The sequence below is a fragment of the Vipera berus genome, assembly GCF_964194415.1.
Source record: "Vipera berus genome assembly, chromosome: 6".
Taxonomy (NCBI): Eukaryota; Metazoa; Chordata; class Lepidosauria; order Squamata; family Viperidae; genus Vipera; species Vipera berus.
In genome coordinates this window covers 78,893,989-78,916,959 of record NC_138208.1, presented here as the reverse complement: position 1 = coordinate 78,916,959, position 22,971 = coordinate 78,893,989, and the positions used below count along the sequence as shown (strand labels likewise).

Genomic DNA, 22,971 nt, shown 5'->3' with positions numbered 1-22,971 from the left:
GATGTTTCCAGTAATCTGCAGGATCATTTAAATGTGCTTCATCAATGCAGTGTTGACTGTCTAAAATGCAGGGAGTTAATAAAAAAATTAAGTCTTTGCACAGTTGGCTACCAGCTTTATTTATCACCCCCAAAATATTATTTTAGATATTTAATCCTTTTTTGGAAATTCCAAATCCGGGGTCTGAATTTCAGTTTTACCTCAGGTTGTGAGCATCTGAGCAGAATGATTAGGCTAACTGCTTATCTTCTCATAAACAGAAGTGCATTAAAAAGGGGGGGAGGGGAACTCTGCAAGCAAGAAAGAAAAGAGAAAAAATGCTGTTCATGTAGTATGTCTAGCCAAACTGGAAGCAGGAAATACCACAACTATCATGTCATGAGAAAGCTTGCTTCGGGACAGGCTTTGCAGTCCAGCTCTGCACACCCAAGGTCTTAAGGCAGTCCAGAAAACAGAACAAATTCTCGGATGTAAAACAAACTCAAAACAGACAGTTCACATGAAATGAAATTTCATCTTCGTCTGGACATTTTCAGTTTTTCCAGGATGACTGACTGACAGCTAAGATCTTGCTGGCTGCGGATGGTGAGGAGACATTGTTGCTTAAACCTTGGCATCAGTCAGAATATACTGCAAGTTCCTTTTCAAAAGGAATGTTATGAGACCAAAAATGTTGCTTTCCCTGTGTAAGTTAGGGAAAGGTGCAGGTGAGGAATGGAGTAAACTGTTTGCAAGTTGAAGGGCTTCACTTCATGTGATGCTGAAGATGGCTTTCTACTTGTGAAACTAAGCTCTTGCCAATCAAGGGCTGTCTACATTACTGATTGAGAACAGAGCACTAGATATGCTACAGAAGTCTTCTGCATTGGACTGTTACCTTCCCTACACCCACCCTTCTCTTTTTTCAACTAGAAGTATCAAGAATGGACATTTGGAAGTTTCTCTGTGGAAAACATCTTCTCTATCAATGAGGTGTAGCTCCTTGCTATTCCATTAACCAAATTTCACCATTACTAAGAATGATATTTGCCTGAGCTCCTGGAAGTCCACTCTCAGTTAGTGAACCAGAGAGTAAGGAATAGAATAGAATAGAATAGAATAGAATAGAATAGAATAGAATAGAATAGAATAGAATAGAATAGAATAGAATAGAATAGAATAGAATAGAATAGAATAGAATCAGAAATGAATAGAATAGAATAGAATAGAATAGAATAGAATAGAATAGAATAGAATAGAATAGAATAGAATAGAATAGAATAGAATAGAATAGAATAGAATAGAATAGAATAGAATAGAAGCTGGAAGGGACCTTGGAGGTCTTCTAGTCCAACCCTCTGCTCAGGCAGGAAACCCTATACCAGTGGTGGCGAACCTATGGCACGGGTGCCAGAGGCGGCACTCAGAGCTCTCTCTGTGGGCACCCGAGCCATGGCCCAGAGGTGGCAACTGTCCCTCTTCAACCAGCCACCTGCTAATTTGCCAGGGTCCCACGGGGCTGAATGCATCCCAGCACAGATGGTTTCCCTCCCCCCCCCCATCCTGTCCGTCCTGGCCTCAGATGCTCTCCTTTTCCCAGGCACGACCCACTGCATCACCTCCTCAGCTGTTGGCCAACCATCCATCTCAGAGGCGGCTTCTTTGAACTCCTGGCGACGGGCTGTAGAGCCCCAGAGTGTGCCTGTCAAGGGGCCAGCAGGCTGTGGCTATGACGGACACCGTTGTCCACCATGCGCTCGCTGGCCTCTATGCGCAGGGGCCAATAGTGTCAGGCAGCAGCTGCCCCAGCCCTTGCCTTGCCCCATGGCAATGGCACCCCCACCCTGTCTTGCCTAACCCCACAGGATGAGTCTCCTGCCTACTGCCCCACCTACCAGAGAACCCCTGGATCTCCCCCAACCCTGCCCACCCCCACAGGTGTCCCTCCCCACGAGCAACATTGTGACCACACCCATCTTGGCCACTCCCACCCAATCTTCCATGACCACCACAGCCACAGCCACCCAGTGGGCCACACCCACCTGGCATCCAGTGATAAATAAGTGGGTTTTGTTTGCAGTTTGGGCACTCGGTCTCTAAAAGGTTCGCCACCACTGCCCTATACCATTTCAGACAAATGATTGTCCAATCTCTTCTTAAAAACTTCCAGTATTGGAACATTCACAACTTCTGAAGGCAAGCTGTTCCACTTAATAATTGTTCTAACTGTCAGGAAACTTCTTAGTTGTAGGTTGCTTCTCTCCTTGATTAGTTTCCATCCTGCCCTCAGGTGCACAAGGCACCTTCATTCATTCATTCATGTTGCATATCTAAAAAGTATTATCCATAAAGTCTACCTAGGGCTATTATCAATGGAATCCCATATCAGAGAGAGCAGTTTATTTCAACCTTCTCCAATGGAGCTTCTAAATATAGAAATTCCAATCCTCACATATTAGGAGGTATCTTTCCAATTCTTCATGATTGGAGTACATGACTTCCCTTTTAAACCTCCATATGTAAGCCTTAAGTCTATCTGTAGAGGGACACAGAGGTGGCTTTGAGGAAAATGTGCAGCAAAATGTGAGCTCAGTCCAAGAAAACAAGAAAGCATGAGAAAGAAATATCATGTTGTGTCTTGGAATGAAGTCTAGATTCCAAAGGACCAAGAAACAGCAAAGTTTAGATTGTTTGATTGTGAAAAAGAGCATTAAGATAGCTCCTCCCTAAAAGTTTTCAGAGTATATCTTTAACAATGCAAGATTTCTGTCTATAGGTCAGGAACAATAAAAGAATCTGCTTAGAAGTAACCCTACATTTCGTTGTTGGTTTTTGAAGCTTTACATGTTAACCTGCATTGACTCCTTTGGCATAAAAGGGAGGGATGGGGAAATACATCTATTATTACAATTCAAAACTCTTCATCTGTTGGAGTTAGATCATCTGTTGAAGTTAGATCACTACAGAGAAAATAAAATGCTTTACCCAAGAATTTTGCTTAATGCCAATTTTCTTTTCTTTCTTTACCAGATTAAAATTTGTCCCAGGATTTTGGTGTCTTTTAATCTTCTTTATGTTTTAAAAGTTTTATCTCCTATTTTAATTCTTTACTAGTTTTAGCCCATTCTTATTGCTTCTCATTTTGCTTTGATGGGGTTGGTCGTTGTTGTTGTTTTGCCACATTGGCTTGTACCTGTTTTTCTATCATACTATGTTGGTTGTGACTTTTCCACTCTGCACTGTATTACAGCTTTGTGTCTGAGTTGCATAATGGTATAAAATTTCTCCTACAGGCATTTTATAAATGCAGACATTAAACAATTGATCCTTTCAAAATTATTATAATTCCCCTAACAGACTGATTTAAAGTGATGTTGTTTCACGGATGGCAAGTAAGATAAGTGATAAAACAGCTTGATAAAAATACCAGTATCCAAACATTCAAAAGTGGCTAACCTAAGAGTACATTTTGGTATTTGCAATATCCTACATGAAGATGATTAAAAATGATGGCTTGATACCAGTAATTTTACTCACCATACAGTAAAACACCATGGCACCAGCTTCTGAGTTTAAGTAGAAATGCAATGCACCACTTTTTGTAAACAAGGGGAGGGGGGGAGTCAAAAGAGGAAAGGAGATTTTGGAGAGTGCATAATTGATATTAAGAAATAGAAAAATCATTGGGTTAAATTCAGATTACAGAACTAAAGATATCTTGAGGGATCTATAATTGAAACCACAAATTCCATCAAGAAAAGTCACGAAATGAAGGGAGAAATTAAGGCAAGAAGGGTTAACCGGAGGACACTCAGGAATTCCACACAAATCTAGGCCCAATTTCTATGACCCAGGTTGTGTTTCCAGATGTGATCTAAGACCAGGTAAACTTAAAATACTTCTCTGGTGTTCATCATACACCAAAGAAGCAAGTTAAATATTCAGTTCACAGTACAATATAAAACCAACTGAAATAAGCTGAAGCATGCTTCACCATATAGCCAGTTTTGAAAAGCTCTTGTCTGCTTTTGGCCAACATATTGAGACAGCCTTCAAGATGGCTGCTGGAGAAAACGTGAACTTAAGTCAGGTTGCTCCTAAGCTTGAAATTGTATCAGTGATCTTTGACCTTTGCTGTGGGAGCTCATGATGAGCACAGGCAATGTGGGGCTTGAGTCTACTTCCCACAGGCCCCACCCTACCCGCAAGTGATAGTTACCTCCTCTTTCCTGAAGGCTGGCTGAAGCTTCTTGTCCTGTAGCTTTTCCTTTTTAGCTTCCACTTTATTTTCTTCCCCCTTTTGCAATATTTTTCAAGAGGAAAACATCAATCCCATCTCAAGCCCTATTAACAGCTGCTACTACTGTAGCTTTACAAAGCTGTGCTCATACAACCTCGCGTCTGCCCTTGGGTGGCACAGTGACTTTCCTTTGCGCATTGCGCCCTCTCCTCTGTGGTGCTCGTGTTCTCACATAGCTCAGCAGGATCCTGGCTGTGCTTGCTTCTAATACTTGTGGATGGTTATTCAACACTTCTACCACCAAAGTTTCCCGGGTGCTCATCCGTGGCTCATGCTGTGCCTCTGGACCTGGTGTATGCCTCTGGCTACCTTCCTTGTCCAACCATCAGCCACAGAAAGGGAAGACAAAGAAGCTGTGAAGAATTGAGCATGCATAGATTTCCAGAAGATTCAAGAGCCAAGAAGAGAGCAGCTTAATCAATTGTCATGCACTGATCATGCTATGGAGAAGTGAAGCTAGAAGCTTAAATCCAAAAAGGAGTAAAACATTGGCAAGAGTTAGTAGCCCAAAGTGGAAGGAGATAACTGAACAAATTTCAGTTTCTCTCTCTTTTTTTCTGGTGAAATGCATTACATTTTCTACAAAACACAGGCAAAACGGTGATTGGGTGCAAAATGTTTACTCTACCTGTTTCTTGACGGAAGCTGCTGTGATTTTTTCCTCTTGGAGTTTCTTCTCTTTTACCTGCTTCTCTTCTATTTTCTTCTCGTCCCCCTTCTTGCCTTTCAGCTGGTCTACCTTTTTCTCCTCAGCCTTTTGCTTGGCCTTTAACCTCTCCTCTTCTAGCTTAGCTTTTTCCTCAGCTGCCCTCTTAGCCTCAGCTTTGGCCCTCTCTGCCTCCTTCTTTTCCTTCTCCTTAACCCTCTCTCGTTCCTCGGCTGCTTTTTTCTCTTCAGCCGCCTTCCTCTTCTCCCTCTCCTCAGCCTCGCGTCTCTCTTTCTCCTGGGCAGCTTTTTTCTTCTCTGCCTCTTCCTTCTCCATCCTCTTTCTCTCCTCCTCAGCCTTCCGCTGTTCTTCTGCCTTCACCCTCTCCTGCTCTTCTGCCTCAAGCCTTGCTTTCTCCTCAGCTTCCCTTTTTGCTTTTTCCTCAGCTTCCCTTTTTGCTTTTTCCTCAGCTTCCCTCTTTGCTTTCTCCTCAGCTTCTCTTTTCTCCATTTCCAATCTCTCTTTTTCTTCCTCTGCTTTCCTCTGTTCCTCATATTGAGCTCTTTCCTTTTCCTCCCTCTCAAGCCTTTCTTTCTCCTCAATTTGTTTTTGGTTCATTTCTGCCTCATTGTCTTCCTCCTTATTTTCATTTATGACTACTGTCATGCCGAGATCCTCCTTTGAACTGGCAAGGACATGGGTATCATTGTCTAATCTGTCCTCTTCCACATTTACCTCAAGATGTTTTCCCTCCAAGACTGCAGATTCCTCCTCATTGACTACATTCTCCTTCTCTACTGTTAATTCTACCTGATTCTCCTCTAGGGCTTGTGGCTTTGGTTTCTGGTCTTCCACCTCTTCTTTGTCTTTCTCATCTTTCTTCTCATCTTCCTCGTCCTGCTCCAAGTTGTTCCTCTGGTATGACACAGTGATGGTTTCTGTTTCTTCCACCTCATAGCGTCTTCTGTGGGTTTCTATCTTTTCTTCTTTTCCCGGGGTCTCATTTTCCTCCACATTGTTCACCACTTTTCTGCTTGTGAAGGACATGGTCTCATCAGTAATGGTTGGGTCAAGTTCCTTTTGGCGCTCCAATGCTTCTTGAAGACGCTTTTGACGTCTTTCCTCTCTCCGTGCCATCCTCTCCAGGAACACAGCGTCATCATCTCCATCACCTTGAGTAGTTGTAAGAGTGGTCTCTGTAGTAGTACGTTTGGACTCTCCTTCTGCAATGCTACAAAAGATGCAGAGTTTTTGTTTTATTGATTTGTTTGTTGCTCTTACTTTTTATGCTACCTCCTGAAGTACAATGGGGATTGTTTAAATTGCCTTCCGCCCTCCCCATTTTATCATCATAGATACGTTTAACTAAGAGCTAGTGAACTTCATGATAAATTGGGATTTGAAACAGTCCTAACCAGACAGCTAACAGTGGAGTCTAATCATTACACCCAAAGACACAAACTTGTCAATTTCACACAAAACAAACCCAACTTATTTGACGGTCAAACACCCTCCAGGATGTCATATAGGGTTTTATATCGTATTATTTTAAATGCTCTATAATTTGAAAATGCCAAAAATCTCTACCCATTTTTGCTTCTATTCAGGACCCCCCCCCCCCAAATGTTGGGACTCATTCAAATCTCTAAAAGCAGAACATGAAAAATGACTTCTTGATGCAAAACTACCTTTCTGTTCTGTTTTGTTTTTTAAGGCTTTTATTTTTAAGTTGCTTGTCTTCAGTTAAACATGGAGCTGAGTGGAGGATACCTGGTGAAAAGTGTGATCATAGGATCAATTCCCTAGAATATGGGAAAGGCAGACTGCCCTTTCAATAATAGAAATTCATAGATAGATAGAGGATAGATGATAGATGATAGATAGATAGATAGATAGATAGATAGATAGATAGATAGATAGATAGATAGATAGATGGATGGATGGATGGATGGATGGATGGATGGATGGATGGATGGATGGATAGATAGATAGATAGATAGATAGATAGATAGATAGATAGATAGATAGATAGATAGATAGATAGATAGATAGATAATATGGAGCTAGAGCTAGAACTAGAGCTAGAGATACAGAACTAGATAGGAGGTAGGTAGATAGGTGGAGATGGAGATAGAGAGATATTATCTCCTAACCAGGAAAGTGAGTCTGTAAAGCTGCACCAAAAACTTCCTTCTACTTTAGAGAATAGATGATATAGAACTATGTATTGAAGGACAGGAGCAACTAAATTGTTCAGCTCCTCTGCCCTGATTAAATCCCCTTGCAAAGCAGGCATGACCCAGAATGAAAATCCACCCAAACTATTCATATAGCAGAATCTTACTTATTTTGGGCATTCATTTCAGGTTTCTCAGTTCCTTGCCCTACATCATCGTCTTCTTTTTGCCGCAGTCTTTCTTGACGGGCCCGCCTGCGTCGCTCTCGGGCAGCTTCTTCCTCATCGTCATCATTTCTGTGATAGGCTAATCTGCAAAACACAATTTCAAAAAAAAAGCTAGATCCTCTGTTCAGAATGCCACTATAATATCTAAGGTGATTACAGGACCACAAATATATTTGCTGAAATACTCTACATTCATATCATATTGCACTGAGCATATTAAGTTTCTTCAGGGCCATCAAAATGTAATATATTTTTACAAGTTAATCAGTAAAAGTGTTTCTGCACTCCATGACTAGATGGAAGAAGCCCCTAGCAATAGGGAAAGGAGATTAGGAGAGTCAAGGGTATCATGGTATATAGAAATTGTACACTCTCAATATATTTAAGGTTTGTTTCTGCTGAGGACTAAGAATTAAAGTGTGAAGCCAAGACATAACAAGGCAACGGTGCTACAAAGAGAACAGAACAGAGTAAAACAGAGGTCCCCAACCTTTTATTTTATTTATTTTTATTTATTTTAATTCCATTTATATCCCGCCCTTCTCCGAAGACTCAGGGCGGCTGAGAAATTTTCCCATGGACCGCAGGGGGCGGTTTTGTGTGCTGCCTGCATCCCGCGGATGGGGGGTTTGCTTGTTTATGCTGACCAGTTGCTGACATGCCACGGACCGGGGGTTGGGGACCTCTGGAGTAGGATACTTTATTTGTTCAAATGTGGTTAAAAACACAAGGGATTTTTCTCCTTATTCATGTGTCCAAAGTTACAAGTTCTTCTGTATTCCAAAGCACCTAGATATGTTTTCTGACAACTTTTTGTTGCATTGGAAGCAGAGCTTTAGAATGGTTTTTTTTTTAACCTGATATACTCTGGAGATGTGGTGGGCTTCCACACATTATATCTAGTGCTAGCTGGAAAGGAGGAAAGGAGCTGCAGGCAAACTCTTCTGGACAACTTCAGGTTGGCTAAGGTTACCTTAGAAGGAAGAGGAAAATAAAAGCAGAGACTTTCTCAGAAGAACTGAATTTCTGAACTATGGTTTAAATGAGTACCTAACATATGTAAACTCCATCTAAGCAAACCTTTGTTTAACATGCCAGAGCTATCACAGAAGCTTTCACTTTTGAATTAAACTGGGCTTTAGGTCACTTTAAACTTTCCGTAGCAACAGGGATTGTTGCAGCTACTCAGGTTTACAAGGATTTTATCTTAGTAAACACAAAAGTCAGACAGACAAAAATATCATGGAACTAAAATAATCAAGGATCACTGAGCAAATCCTATAGAGATCAGTCTACTAAACCAGAGGTCCCCGACATTTTGGGCACCGGGGACCGGTTCCGTGGAGAAAGGTTTTTCCATGGACTGGAAACTGTGTGGTTTTGTGTATTGCCTGCATCCCACAGATGGGGCTTTGCTTGTTTGTGCGGACCAGTTGCTGGCATGCCGTGGCCCAGTACTAGTCCACGGACTAGGAGTTGTGGACCCCTGTACTAAACTACAAAAAAATGCCTACATACAGCTGGCACAATCATTGCAAATATAATCTACAATATGGCCCTAAAACTGAGAAACCTGGACAGCAAGAAGTAGCAGCCTTACTGCCTGAATTCACACAACACACTAGATTCCCAAACCTGGGTTAAGAGATCATAATGCAGAATGTCACCTGCCATGATATGCACAGACTACAAACCATATTGCAGTTGAATAAGATGCCCTGCTTTATACAATCAACTAAGCCAGTGTCTGGTTTTCCACAGAATGCTAAGCCCCAACTGCCCATCTCAGTCCAAGTTAACATGTTGTTACCCACAAGCTTCACCGCTTGTTCTCCTAATTCAGGGGCTGGCTGAGGAATTCTGGGAGTTGAAGTCCAAAAGTCTTAAAGTTGCCAAGTTTGAAGACCCCTGCCCTAATGAGATAGACAGGAGTATGTGATATGCCTGGAAGGATCAGGCTGGCCATGAGAATTGTGACTTGCATTCACTCTCAAATGCCTCCAAATGCTGCAAACACATACAAGTAGTCCTTGATTTATGACTGGTCTCTTAGCAACTATTCAAAGTTATGATGGACCTTCTGAGCAGTCCAAAATTCCAATGGCTGTCCCCTCCTGCAATCATGTTACTGTATATCAGGCACTTGGCAACCAGATCCCATTTGCAGCCATTTGCAATATCCCAGTCATGTTTTATTACAGTTTTGCTGAAAACCAGCATATACTTCCAGTTTTCAGCAAAACCAGTCCATAGAGAACCATTGTTTCACTTATAACCGTGGTGTTTACTTAACAACCATGGCGATCACTTTATGTCCGTGGCATTAGATTAATGACTACCACAAAAAAGATAAAATTGGATTTGTGATGTGGATGACACAATTTATAACCATCATGCCTAATTACCTTGATGGGCAGGCTGAATTATGATCATATGTGCAAGACTATATGTCCTCCCCAGTTTTAGCAGAAAAGAGACAGAATAAATAAAATGCACAAAGACTGTTTGCTTATTCCAGTGCAGTGTGTCCCAGCCCCTGCAACTTTTAAGATGTGTAATCTTCCACTCCCAGAATTCTCCAGCTAGCATGCTGGCTGGAGAATTCTGGGAATTGAAGCCAACACATCTGAGGTTGCGAAACACTGTTCTAGTGCATGACAACTTCCCACATTTAATGTGTGGCTCACCTGCCAATATACATGGCCACTAGAGGACCATATTCTTGCAAAGTTCTTAAGAATCAGGATACAAACTTTCCTAGTCTGGTTGCCTAAGATGGGGGTCCTCAACCTCCGGTCCATGGACCAGTTCCAGGATACAGCATACCATCAACCAGTCCACACAAACAAGCAAAGCCCCATCCACGGGATGCAGACAGCACACAAAACCACACACCCAGTGGTGGGATTCAGCCAGTTCGCACCACTTTGGCAGAACCGGTAGCTAATTTTTTTGTTGCCCAGGCCCAGAATGGACTTTGGGAAGCGGCATCCACATAGAGAACCGGTTGTTCACATATCTGAATCCCATCATTGCATACACCCTCCAGTCCATGAAAAAACCTCTCTCCACATAACCGGTCCCTGGTGCCCAAAAGGTTGGAGACCTCTGGCCTAAGATTCTTCATTTTTTTCTGGCCTTCTTCTATGGAGATTCCTTCTCTTCACGGAAAAAAATGATAGCAAAATAAAAGTAATGGAAAATACTCATATAAAGGTCCAAATTGATTTCCCTTTTCTTCCTTAGTATCAAAAATACGCAGAGTCCTTCCCCACAAAGCATGTTTCATTCACTCCATATTAAACTAACTTTTTATTTCTTTGTCTTCAGATCAAACTTCTTTCCCAATTTAATTCCTGCTTCCAATACTGGGAAAACAGCTCTAGAAACAGAGCACATCAACTTACCTGAGGTTGTTGTTAAAGCCTGTAAAATATTCAACTGCAAGTAAAATCTGGTGGGATGGGTGATTGTTCTCCCTTATTCTCACCTTGCTCAAAATATTTATAGCATGCTTACCCAACTTTTATTGTTGGTTTGGAATTGGCATTAACAGAATCATAATTGGAAATAATCTAAGGAATATTCATCTCTAATTTTGTACCTAAGCATTTACAAGTTAATGATTGTATTCATTTGTTCTTCTATCAGCTTGCTTGCACCTCTCTTCCCATCCCATTTATCTGGATTAATCTTTAGTGCTAAGAGGCTAGTCCTTTGACTTTGAAAAGATAATTTTATGGCTCCAATTATTCAGCATCTTGAAGGCCTGGTGTTACTTGTGATTTATAAACAGTTTGCATACAAATGCAGGTTGGGTAGGTACAATTACGATGAAATATAGCCAGGTTTTTTTTTATTGAAAAGTTTTTCAATACATTTTATCTTTAACAATCCCTCCCCCCCACCCCCCACCCAACCCTTCCTAACCCTCCCTAACCCTCCCCCCTCCCCTTCCCCCCTCCCCCCCTTCCCAGAGCTAAATACAAGGTATAAAAGTAAAATCAGTCATAAACAACCATATGCTAACAACCATAAACCATTAAGTCTATCGCACTCTAGCTCATATGAAATGACTACAAGCAATACTAATATAACCTAAAAAAAAGAAAAAAGAAGAAACTTATTCAAATGCTAAATGAAACTTTTTAGTCCCATATTTGTTCTGGATATAATCAATCCACTTTTTCCACTCCATAATATAACGTTGTTGCGAATGATCTTTCAAATAAGCCGAAATCTTTGCCATTTCCGCCAGGTCAGAAACTTTTAGAGTCCATTCTTCTATAGTCGGAAGTTCCTCCTTCTTCCAATATTGACCTATTAAAAGTCTTGCTGCTGTAATTAAGTTCAATATCAACTTAGTGTCCACAACAGTAGTATCTGTAATTATGCCCAATAAGAACAATTGCGGACAAAACTTTATCCTTTGCTTAAATATCTTCTGCATATTCCACCAGATTTTAATCCAAAAAGCCTTAACCTTTTTACAGGTCCACCATATGTGAAAATACGTTGCATCTTCGCCACCACATCTCCAACATTTAGGTTGATAGTTCGGATACATACTTGCAAGCTTTTTAGGATCTAAATGCCACCTATAAAACATTTTATAAAAGTTCTCTCTTAAATTTTGAGCTTGTGTAAATTTTACGTTCCTCACCCAGATCTTTTCCCAAGTGTCCATTGTAATAACTTCTTGAATATTCTGAGCCCACTTTATCATACAATCTTTAACAAGTTCTGTTTCTGAGTCAATTTCTATCAATGCAAGATATATCCGTTTGATATGTGCTGGACCCTGATTTCTAATTTGCTTTACCAAATTTTCATCAGTCATTGAAAAACCAATTTTCTGGTCTTCTTTCCACCTGGCCCGTAATTGACCATATTGAAACCAAGTTTGAACAATCTTCTCATCTCGTAAAAGATTATACGGCTTCAAGCACCATACGTTCCTCTCCAAACTTAAGATCTCCTTGTATGTAGTCACATCATGCTTGAAGCCAACATTTATATTTTCTATTGCATGTTTCGGGATTGCCCACAACGGTATCTTGTAATCTAACTTATGTCTATACTTTTTCCAAACTCTCAGCAATGCCTGTCTTAAAATATGCACTTTAAACACATTATCTACCTTCTTATCATACAATAAATATGCATGCCAGCCAAATAACAAGTCGTGGCCCTCAAGATTTAATAATCTCCCTTGTGTCAGATTAATCCAGTCACTTATCCCTGACAATGCAGCAGCTTCATAATATAATTTAAAGTTGGGCATTTTAAGACCACCTCTTTCACGCATATCCTGCATAATCTTAAGTTTAACTTGTGGCCTTTTCCCTGCCCATACAAATTTATTGATACCCCGAAATATAGCCAGTTTTGATGGAACTGTTGGGTAACAATTTCATACATGAGAAGTCTTAATGTGTACAATTTATGCTGTTGTGTTGCTTTCTTTTTTGCCTTTTATTTCTTTTATTTCTGGCACGCAGAGCCCTTTCTGTGGGCACGTGCACCATTGCCCCAGTCCTAGGCCTTCAGCTGGGTTTTATAAAACTTTTTCGCTTTAGGCCTCCGCCGCCATGTGCAAAAAAAAAAAAAGATTCAATCAATCAATTTCAACTTCTCACAGGGAAAAAAAAAGATCTCGCAAAGTTGGAATTGATTGATTGAACTTTTTAGTCCCAACCAGTCTGCCATTACCACCGCAGCCATGCCCACCCAATGGGCCATGCCAACCAATGGGCCACACCCACCCAATGGACCACACCCACCCAATGGACCACACCCACCCGGCAGCCGATGATACATAAGTGGGTTTTGGGTTGCAGTTTGGGCACTCGGTCTCTAAAAGGTTCACCATCACTGATCTAAACCATGGGTGTCAAACTCGCCATGTCACGTGACGTGACGTATCACGACTTTTTTCACATTGCCAGAGCTGGGTTGGGCACAGCCTCCGCATGATGAAACTGGCCTGCGGGCCAACAGTTTGACACCCCTGTGCTAAATTGTAGTACACCCACTTACAGAATACAGAAATTTCTCCTTGTTTCTAAGTTCAATCTCTTCTTGATAAGTTTCCATCTGATTATTTCTTATCCATCTAATTATTTCTTACCCTGCCCTTGAGTGCTTTGAAGAATTGGTTAACCGTCTCTTGTCTGTGACAGCCCCTCAGATATTGGAAGACTGCTATCATGCCAGCCCTAGTCCTTCTCATTTAGCTGATTTATGGCACTAAATGATTTAGAATATCATTTAGTTTTAACTTCTATGGAAATGAAACCCTGTTCTAAAACCTGGACTATCAACTTTTATTTAAATCAGAGAGACTGGTCAATTATTGATACGACTATTCATAAAGGAATTAGAATTTGTGGGAAGCTAAACTTACCAGTGGCTTTTTACTGTGACAACATTATTATATTCGTAGTCCACATGCTAGGATTGCAAAATGTGATTTCTTTGGTTTTGGCTTAGCATGCCGTATAAAACCAGATACTGTGGTTTATAAACTGTAGTCTTTGCCATAAACATTATGATTTATAATACTATGTGAAGCCAGAAAATTCTGCTTGCTTGACAAACACAACAAGCGAACTCAGATTTTCTCCCTTCACACTCTGTTGCTGTTGCTAGTGGTAACAGAAGGCTGAGTGGAATGGCCTTTAGTGAACTGACGGTTTTGTGTTTTTATGCTTTTACATCAAATGAAAAATACATCACAATAGATACACCTGCAACAAATGCTGGAATTCTGAAATGAAAAAGTATGTTTTATGTTGTAAGCCACCCAGAGCTGCAAGATAAGTGATAGCAAATCACTTTGATAACAAGCAAACAAATAAATCTTTTGTAAGATTCTCATTCTGGCCAAAGAATTCAGGTTCGGCTACTGTTCTTAATGTGCTGGCTGGGGAATTTGGGGAACTGAAGTCCACACATCTTAAAAGTTATCAAGTTTGAAAATCCAGGATTAAGGATTAGTATATCCTGGTGTCATCCATATTCTCAGCAATCGTACCAAGTATGATTTGTTTGTAATACAGACATTGTATTACTCTGTATTTACTTTGTAAAACTTTGTATTATGATTTGTAGTGGTCACACCAATTCATTGTATCTTACGATGTATGGTTGTATCTTATGAATCACGAACTATGATTTACCACTTTGTTGTTTACCACTGAGAGTTTCTGCATCAGAGACAAATTCCTTGTGTGTCCAATCTCACTTGGCCAATAAAGAATATTCCTATTCCTATTCGTGCTATGGCCTGCTCTGATGCACAGAACTAAGAAGCATGCGAAAATGTCGCCATCTTCTCTAGCTCAGGAAAAGAAACAGTAGGAGAACCTACAATTTGTGTGCACAATATCTCAGCGTTAATCTGCAGGTACTCCTCGATTTACAACGGATCACTGCCCCCCCTCCCAGTCACTTGGCCACATTTCATGTGTTTGACAGCTACCTGACATTTACAGCCATTTGCAGCATCACATAACTGCGATTTCTGACATTGGTTGCCAAACATCAATCTTTACTTCTGCTTTTCGGCAAAAATATCCCATAGCAAACAATAGGTTTCCTTAATGACCACCACAAAAAAAGATGATGGTAAAATTGGGTTGTTCACATGAGACCCTCTTTATGACTGTAACAGGCAGGTTCTAGAACGGTCATAAACTGAGGACTACCTATACATCCTGCCTTTCTTTTCTCTGCTTAAGGCAGAATACATGGCTCTCCGTCTTCCTGATTTTCTCTGTCCTGATTTGTTATCCTATCCTCTACAAAGCAATAACATTCTTTTCAGTGATATGACACAAAGCCATGACTCAGGATCAGGGCTCCCACACAAAGACAATGGCTGAACGGAGCTAAGCTATATTTGGTGTGTTTGGCTTGAATTTAGTATCTATGGAGATTCTCAGTCATCCAGGTCATAGTTTCACGAGGCAACTGGACTTTCTTGTGTTTCTTTGAAGATGTTTCGCTTCTCATCCAAGAGATGAGAAGAAGTTGAAGAAGCTTCTTGGATGAGAAGCAAAACATCTTCAAAGAAACACAAGAAAGTCCAGTTGCCTTGTGAAAAAACATCTTTGGGACTTGAATTTAGTATTTGTGTAATTTCTAAACCACCAATGTGGTTTGTGAATGAATGAATCCTTTGTTTGTTTCTTTGTTGTTTATTATATAGCCACCCAGTTCCCAATACATACAGCATATCCGGTCCAGATGCAAATGGCTCATATATACTCTGATGGATTGCAACCAGCCTGTGCCAGTGTTTGAGGACCCATTGTTAAATTTTATGAAATTTTGAAAGCTGGTTGAAAGGAGCTATGACACCTCACCTCCTGTGCTGAACACTTGTTAGCAACTAACAACATGGGTGGTAGCAATGAAGTCAGGAAAGCTAGTTCTTATATATTTATCAGCACACCATCCTCATATGTATATAAAGACCTGTCTCTTCCCCAACCTAATTTTATGCAATATCCCAAGCAGAATACCTAACACGACTCAGGGCAGCATCCCATACTCAAAATAAAAGCAATAACCTAATAAACCAGTATGTAGAAATAGAACACCAGAAGTATATAAACCTAAAGGAGAGGTTTTTAAAAAACAAACAAACAAAGGGGATACAGAGGTCCTTATTTGGGGCATGGTAGAGTAGCTGGAAAGACAGCAGGCTTCATTTCAAGGATTGTATTCAACCATAAAGTGGTGAAACATCTTCCAACACGCTTTACTTTGAATTCCTGCCTTGAGCAAGGGTTTGGATACGAAGATTCAAATATAACTTTCCAATGTTATGATTTCCTTCTTTACTTGCTCCCAGTAATTGCTTGGCAGTGGTGGGGCACACCAAAAGTTCCCTTTTATGACCAGTCTAGGAAGCATCTCTAATGAAGCAAACATAGTCCATCCAGTAATTTGCTGAACTTCAACCTCCACCATCGAAAAGAAGGATGACGGGTGCTAGAAACTGTAATGGAACATTAATTTAATTTAATTTAATTTATTATCATTTCTATACCGCCCTTCTCCCGAAGGACTCAGGGCGGTGTACAGGGCAAGAATAAAACACAGAAATTTACAAAAATTAAAAGATAATTAAATGCATACCCGATTAAAATACAATTGATACATAATAAAAACCCCAATAAGAATGATAAAAAACCCCACCAATCCCCCCTCAGGCCAGGCCGGCTTGCTCGAACAAGTATGTTTTCAGATCGCGGCGAAAGGAGCGCAGATCGGGCGCCGTCCGGAGCTCAACCGGTAACTGGTTCCATAGCTCCGGGGTGCCCACAGAGAAGGATCTCCCCCTGGGGGCCACCAGACGGCATTCTCTGACCGGTGGCACCCTGAGGAGGCCCTCTCTGTGGGAACGCACAGGGCGCAGGGAGCTTGATGCCGGCAGCAGATGTTCCCTGAGGTACTCCGGCCCCACATTAGCCAGAGATGTGGAGATTTCCCATACTCCAAGGCTTATGCATGCAGAGAGATACACATATCTTGGTGAAGAACAAAACTAGAACGTCAGTATCTTCAACTGAACTGCTGGCAAGTCATTCATCCAGTGGCATTCTTCTTCATTTTTGACAACCTATAAAACTGAGCATCACAATTCTAATGCATACAAAAACAGAGTATGCCTTTTATGCAGCATGTGTATAAAATGGGGAGAATGCTGAAAATATACTTTATACCAAGAGCATGCTTTTTACCTGCTGCATTTTCAAGTCATTTTATGCACAGCCTCTTTCATGATTCTCAGAGTGAAGTCTAGCCAAGAACGCCCATAACAAGAACAATACATAAATAAATAGCCCCTTCAGCTACTAAAATCATGTTGAAATTGCCTTTAGCATAAAGATTAAAAGACTCTCTGGTTGCATTCCAAAGTGGAAGCAAGTAATTTATTCAATATGCAATCAATCATAGGTTCATTCATTCCGTCCCTCTATAATATGTTTGAGATTTGGCTAGTTTGCATATACCGTATGGCAGCAATTTCCCCTCCTTCCATAGACAGATCAAATATATATCTGAAGCTGAACAGCTCTGACATTCTTCTTCTCTTGCCTACTGCATAATTACCCACAGAAAACTGAATCAAGCAAGATAATGGACAGTAGATTCATGTGGAACAATCAGTTCCAAATGAAATGTTCCGGGTTCAGCCTTGCGGCACTTCCATTCAAGGTATTTGGAGCCACTTCCAGATTGGCTCCATATCCTTGTATTCCCCCATTTCCTCTGTCACAAGCAGCTGAATTGAATTACTTCCAGGTTCGAGAGGAACCACAATATTTCCAGCTGGAGGTTCAACCGGAAATGCTGGAATTCTGTAGAGCTTGGTGGTGGGCCATTCCCAATTACAGGGAACCACCCCTCTCTAGTTCCTTCCAGTTCCTGAATTTCAGCCATCCCAGTAAATCTTATTAAATACATAGCACGCTGTCTCTGAGCACTCCAGGCATACAAAGTGGAAATGGCAATCTTGATGCCATGCAAATATTTTCTTGTGTGGACTGGCAGTGAAAAGGTTTGGGCTGAACCTAAAGCAGTGGGTTTCACTCCTCAGCATTTCTAAGCCTAGCAAAGTGAAGACAGATATGAGTTGTTTTCAAGCTGCTTTTGAGGAACCAAGTAAGGGTAAAAATGGTGATGCATATATGTGCCTTTAGTCATGCTTAGAATAATTTCATATACTTCTCAGTTACAATGAATAGATGCAAACTGAGAATGCATTACACAAACCTTGACCAGGATAATAATTCAGTTAGTATCTGTCTGTCTGTGATGCCCTAGACTAGAGCAGTCACCTCCCAGATTGCCATCCTGGCTGAAATTCCAGGAGTTCCACACTTAACTTATTTATATAGAATATGTAACTGAGGACAGTTGCCCCCCAACATTATCAAAATAAATTCAAATATGAAGCTTTGAACTTTCGGGAGAGGGAGGGGAAATACTGATTCAAAATCAAAATAATGCACTATCTTTCCTGATGCTGTTGTAAAATTGCAGGCTTGCCATTTTATATTCCCCCCCCCACACACACACACAACCTTCCATTTACTAATCAATGACACACAGTCGCATGCTTCCCTTATGTACTTGCTAGAAATGGTCGTCTGAAGGATGATGACTGTCCTGTCCTTGTTTAGATGGGACGAACTAAGCATCACTGCCACAAATGATACGGTAGTGGTGGGTGACCTGCATCTCTCTTTCAGAGGCTTCCTGACTCCGGCTAGGATGGTTATGCCGCCATATTGCATTGTCATTGTCATCCTTGTTTGCCAGTTGCTGAAAACAAGGTGATCTCCCATTGTTTCTTTGCTACTGTAAGTGACAAGTGAAATAGGTCCTTTGTCGTTATCATTCTCCAAGTTCCTCCGTCGCTCCAAACATTTATTTTTTAAAAAGTAACGCAACTCCAGGCTGCAAAAAGTTTCTGCTTTCCTCCTCTAACAACTTTTTCACATGCCTTCTCCACTCTAAAGGCATCTCTGTATTGCGTACCAACACCAACATCACTTTTCTTTTCTTTTTTAAATCGAAAAGTTTTACAGTACATTTTTGAATACAAAACCCCTCCCCTCCCCCTCCCCTCTCCCCAAACCTCCCCAACTCTCCCCTCCCCTCCCCTCCCCCCTCCCCGACTTGCCAGAGCTAAATACAGGGTATAAAAATACAAACAAACATAATCTAAAATATGCAAACAACAATAAGATATTAAATTCTATCGCACTTTAACTCTTAATAAAATAACTACAAGCTAATTATACATCATATAAATCCGCTACTTATTCAAATGCTAAGTGAAACTTTTTAGTCCCATATTTATTCTGATCTTTCAAATACGCTGAAATCTTTGCCATCTCCGCCAGCCAACATCACTTTTCTTGAAAAGTTTCCCCAACTCCCAAAAAGACTGATTATTTTCTCAGCTTCCTTTGACTGAACTCTGAGATTTTGTTCTCATCTTTGGAAAAGATAGAAAGGAATTATTTTAGCAAAGATAGCACTGACAGGTTCCCTTCCATTCCCCCCCCCCCCAGAATGCATCTCAAATCAACTCTATCAGCAAGCAGGGAAGATGTTACACCCAGGAAATACAGAGAGGATAAAGTTAATCTAACCCAGAAAAGCATCTGCATTTCTTTTAAACTCACTTCTGCTGTTTTCTCCTCATTTTCCAGTTTCTTTATGATCAGGCTAGGTAAAGGAAATATTAATAAACTCATTTTTCAGAGTTACTTGATATGGCAGATGGCACTTATAATGGTGTTGTTGGGTTATTTTGAAAGACACTTCCTTAAATTACATTCATGTACAATAATCTGACAGGAATAGAATAGAATAGAATAGAATAGAATAGAATAGAATAGAATAGAATAGAATAGAATAGAATAGAATAGAATAGAATAGAATAGAATAGAATAGAATAGAATAGAATAGAATAGAATAGAATAGAATAGAATAGAATAGAATAGAATAGAGTTGGAAGGGACCTTGGAGGTCTTCTAGTCTAGCCCCCTGCTCAAGCAGGAGAACCTATACCATTTCAGACAAATTGTTGTCTAGTCTCTTCTTAAAAACTTCCAGTGTTGGAGCATTCACAACTTCTGGAGTGCAGTCTATCACTCTCTCACAGTTACTACTGAAATTTCTGAACCAGGCATCGTAAATCTTCCATTGTCCATCACTGTTTGAAGAATGCTAGCAATTCCAAGTATTCAGGGCAAAGTCTTTCTCCACTCAAGGTTGATTCTCCATATCCATATCATTTTCTTGGTAATCTAAAGAACTGGTTTGCCTTTGACTTCCTGTATAGGTTAGCCTGCAACTGTGCATTTGTTGGTGGTCCCCCTTCTAACTGATAACTAGATCCAATCCTGCTTAGCTTTTTCCAAATCACTAGCACTGATTTGGTAGTCTCACTAGCACTGATGATGTTATCTAGCCAGGTAATGAAATGCCTGCAAGCAAATACCAAACTCACAGTGTACCGAGGACTCCACAGTTCAACCCTGAGTTACAAACATTCTCTTCTAGTTTTCCAAATCAGCTAGAAAATTTAGAGGGGGAAAAACGGTTCTGTTTGAGCCTAATCAGAAGGGAAAAATTCTATTATTATTTTACTGATAATTGGTTCCGATAGGAGAGAAAGCTCTGCAGCCTAGTACATTCAAATGAAATTCCCCGGCCCTGTCTGGATAAGGCTGAAAACATTCCACAATTATATCCCAGACAATCAACTTTTCCTAAGTACTTTCCTCTCCTCCTTTATGGACAGAAAAGCTACCCGTGACTATTAACTATAAAGTAACTGCTGCAGAATAAGAGCAGGCTGTGAAATTTCACATTGATGGAAGTAAACTGTGCTGATGGGGGGGGGGAAGGAATGGGGAAGTGAGGGCCCAGTTTCAAAAATATGCACAGCGCAGCAACGTGTGGGGAGCAGAGCTAACAGGAATCAGATGTCCACATTCCTGCTGCCTGATCAGTGTCCCTGTACTTATGGCTGGCTGGTTGGCAGGCATGTGTGGGGTTCTTTCTTCAAAGTGGGAGGGGGGAATGAAGCTTAAAACAGGCTTTGGGGGATGTTTAAAGTTTATTGCAACTACACAGGTAAGACACAATCATGTGGAGTTCTTTTCCTATGCAAGAGGACGTTTCTCCACAAGATCAAGGGGGCAGAAACTCCTGCATCTTACTTTCATGCAAGCTTTTAACTTTCCCTTTTATCAGGAACAGGAGAGGAAGCTCCTTAATCGAGGATTTCATAACTCAGATTCCAAAGAACATCTATAGCCTTATCTGCAGTATTAACTTGCTGTGTACTTTTCTAACTTTTACAAAGAGTCTGCCTGAACTTGCTCAACATCCCCAGAAAGAAAACAGTTTCCAAGTCAAGGAACTGGTCCTTGGCTTCTGTCTGCCTTTCTGCAAAAAAAAAAAAAAAAGGCAGGGGATCGGTCTCGTAAATACCCCCGTGGATATGAAATTATGAAATCGCACGTAGCTTGAGATTTCCACGAAACCCATCCTCGAGAAGCGTGCCTCATACCTTGAAACACAAGTCAGAAAGTTGGATTGGAAATCAACATTTCAAAAGCACTGAACAATGACTGTTGCCCAACAATGATGAAAGAGGCAAATATTTAACTCGGGGATTTTTTAAAAAAAACAACACCTCAGCAACCAGTTTTACTCAATGGCTACTTTGCTGAGGTGATTAGAGGTAATCCTCAACATATGACTACAATTGGGACCAGAATTTTCCATTGCTAAGCAAATTGGTTGTTAAATGAGTCATGCCCAATTTTGCAACGTTTCTTTTTTTTGCCATTATTGTTAAGTGAATCACTGCAGTTGCTAAGTAATTGTGTGGCTGTTAAGCAGATTTGGCTCCCCCCTCCCCCATTTACTTTGCTTATCAGACACCAGCAGGGAAGATCAGAAACGGCTATTGTGTGACCACTGCAGCCATCATAAATATATGCATGCCTCCTGCCAAGCACCCACATTTGGATCACATGACTATGGGGATGCTATGATGTTTTTAAGTGTGAGAACGGGATGTAAGTCACCTTTTTCAGTATCTTTGTAACTTTGAGCAGTCACTAAACAAATGGTTCTAAGTTGAGGACTATTTCTAAAATAATTGTTCTCCACCCCCACCCACCCTGCCCCCAAAGTGACTTTTTGGCAGGCCATATGGCTACAGCTGTAATTCTCTTGGAACAGATGGTCCTCTTTTTCCATATCGGCGAAAGCCATACTTCATAATCAGATACTCCGTATAACCCAGCCTTCCCCAACCATGGTGTTCTCCACATTAATTTGGGCAACAACTCCCAAATTCCAAGGCTTAATCCAGTAGCTAAAGATTCTGGGAGCTCTCCCAATACATCTGGGAGGGCCAAGCTGGGAAAGGCTGCCAGACACAAACTGGATTTATGTGTGAGATTCTTAGCTGCTGATCCAAATTCTGAAGATTCTTTACAATCATACCATTTTTCCCCCCTTCATGGATTACTGCCTTGTCGTGGCGAAGGGGCTTGCGTAATTCAATGAAGCTATGAGCTATGCCGTGCAGGGCCACCCAAGACGGACAGGTCATAGCTGAGAGTTCTGACAAAACGTGATCCACTGGAGAAGGAAATGGCAACCCACTCCAGTATCTTTGCCATGAAAACCCTATGGACAGTACCAAAAGGCAAAACGATATGACGCTGGAAGATGAGCCCCTCAGGTCGGAAGGCGTCCAATATGCTACTGGGGAAGAGCAGAGGGCTAGTACTAGTAGCGCCAGAAAGAATGAAGCGACTGGGCCAAAGCCGAAAGGACGCTCAGCTGTGGATATGTCTGGTGGTGAAAGGAAAGTCCGATGCTGTAAAGATTTTTTCTCCATAGGAACCTGGAATGTAAGATCCATGAATCAAGGAAAGCTGGACGTGGTCAAACAAGAGATGACAAGACTGAACATCGACATCTTAGGTATCAGCGAACTAAAATGGACAGGAATGGGTGAATTTAATTCAGATGACCATCAGGTATACTACTGCGGGCAAGAATCCCTCAGAAGAAATGGAGTAGCCT

General features: G+C 41.0%; 1 protein-coding gene across 9 annotated transcripts in view; it reads right to left on the bottom strand.

Annotated features, from left to right (window-relative positions):
• The window catches only part of CALD1 (caldesmon 1), a 226,826-nt gene that overhangs the window by 24,718 nt on the left and 179,137 nt on the right, over positions 1–22,971 (bottom strand). For 6 of the 9 annotated variants that reach the window (XM_081331793.1, XM_081331792.1, XM_081331791.1 and 3 more), the window contains exons 3-5: positions 7,270–7,413; positions 4,908–6,156; positions 4,199–4,276 (exon numbers count right to left, since the gene is read on the bottom strand). In XM_081331793.1, the coding sequence (XP_081187919.1) occupies positions 4,199–4,276; positions 4,908–6,156; positions 7,270–7,413 (1,471 nt within the window). Of the gene's footprint in view, positions 1–4,198; positions 4,277–4,304; positions 4,589–4,907; positions 6,157–7,269; positions 7,414–22,971 lie in introns of those variants that run through there. The other 3 variants (XM_081331799.1, XM_081331798.1, XM_081331797.1) reach the window with 3 other exon arrangements.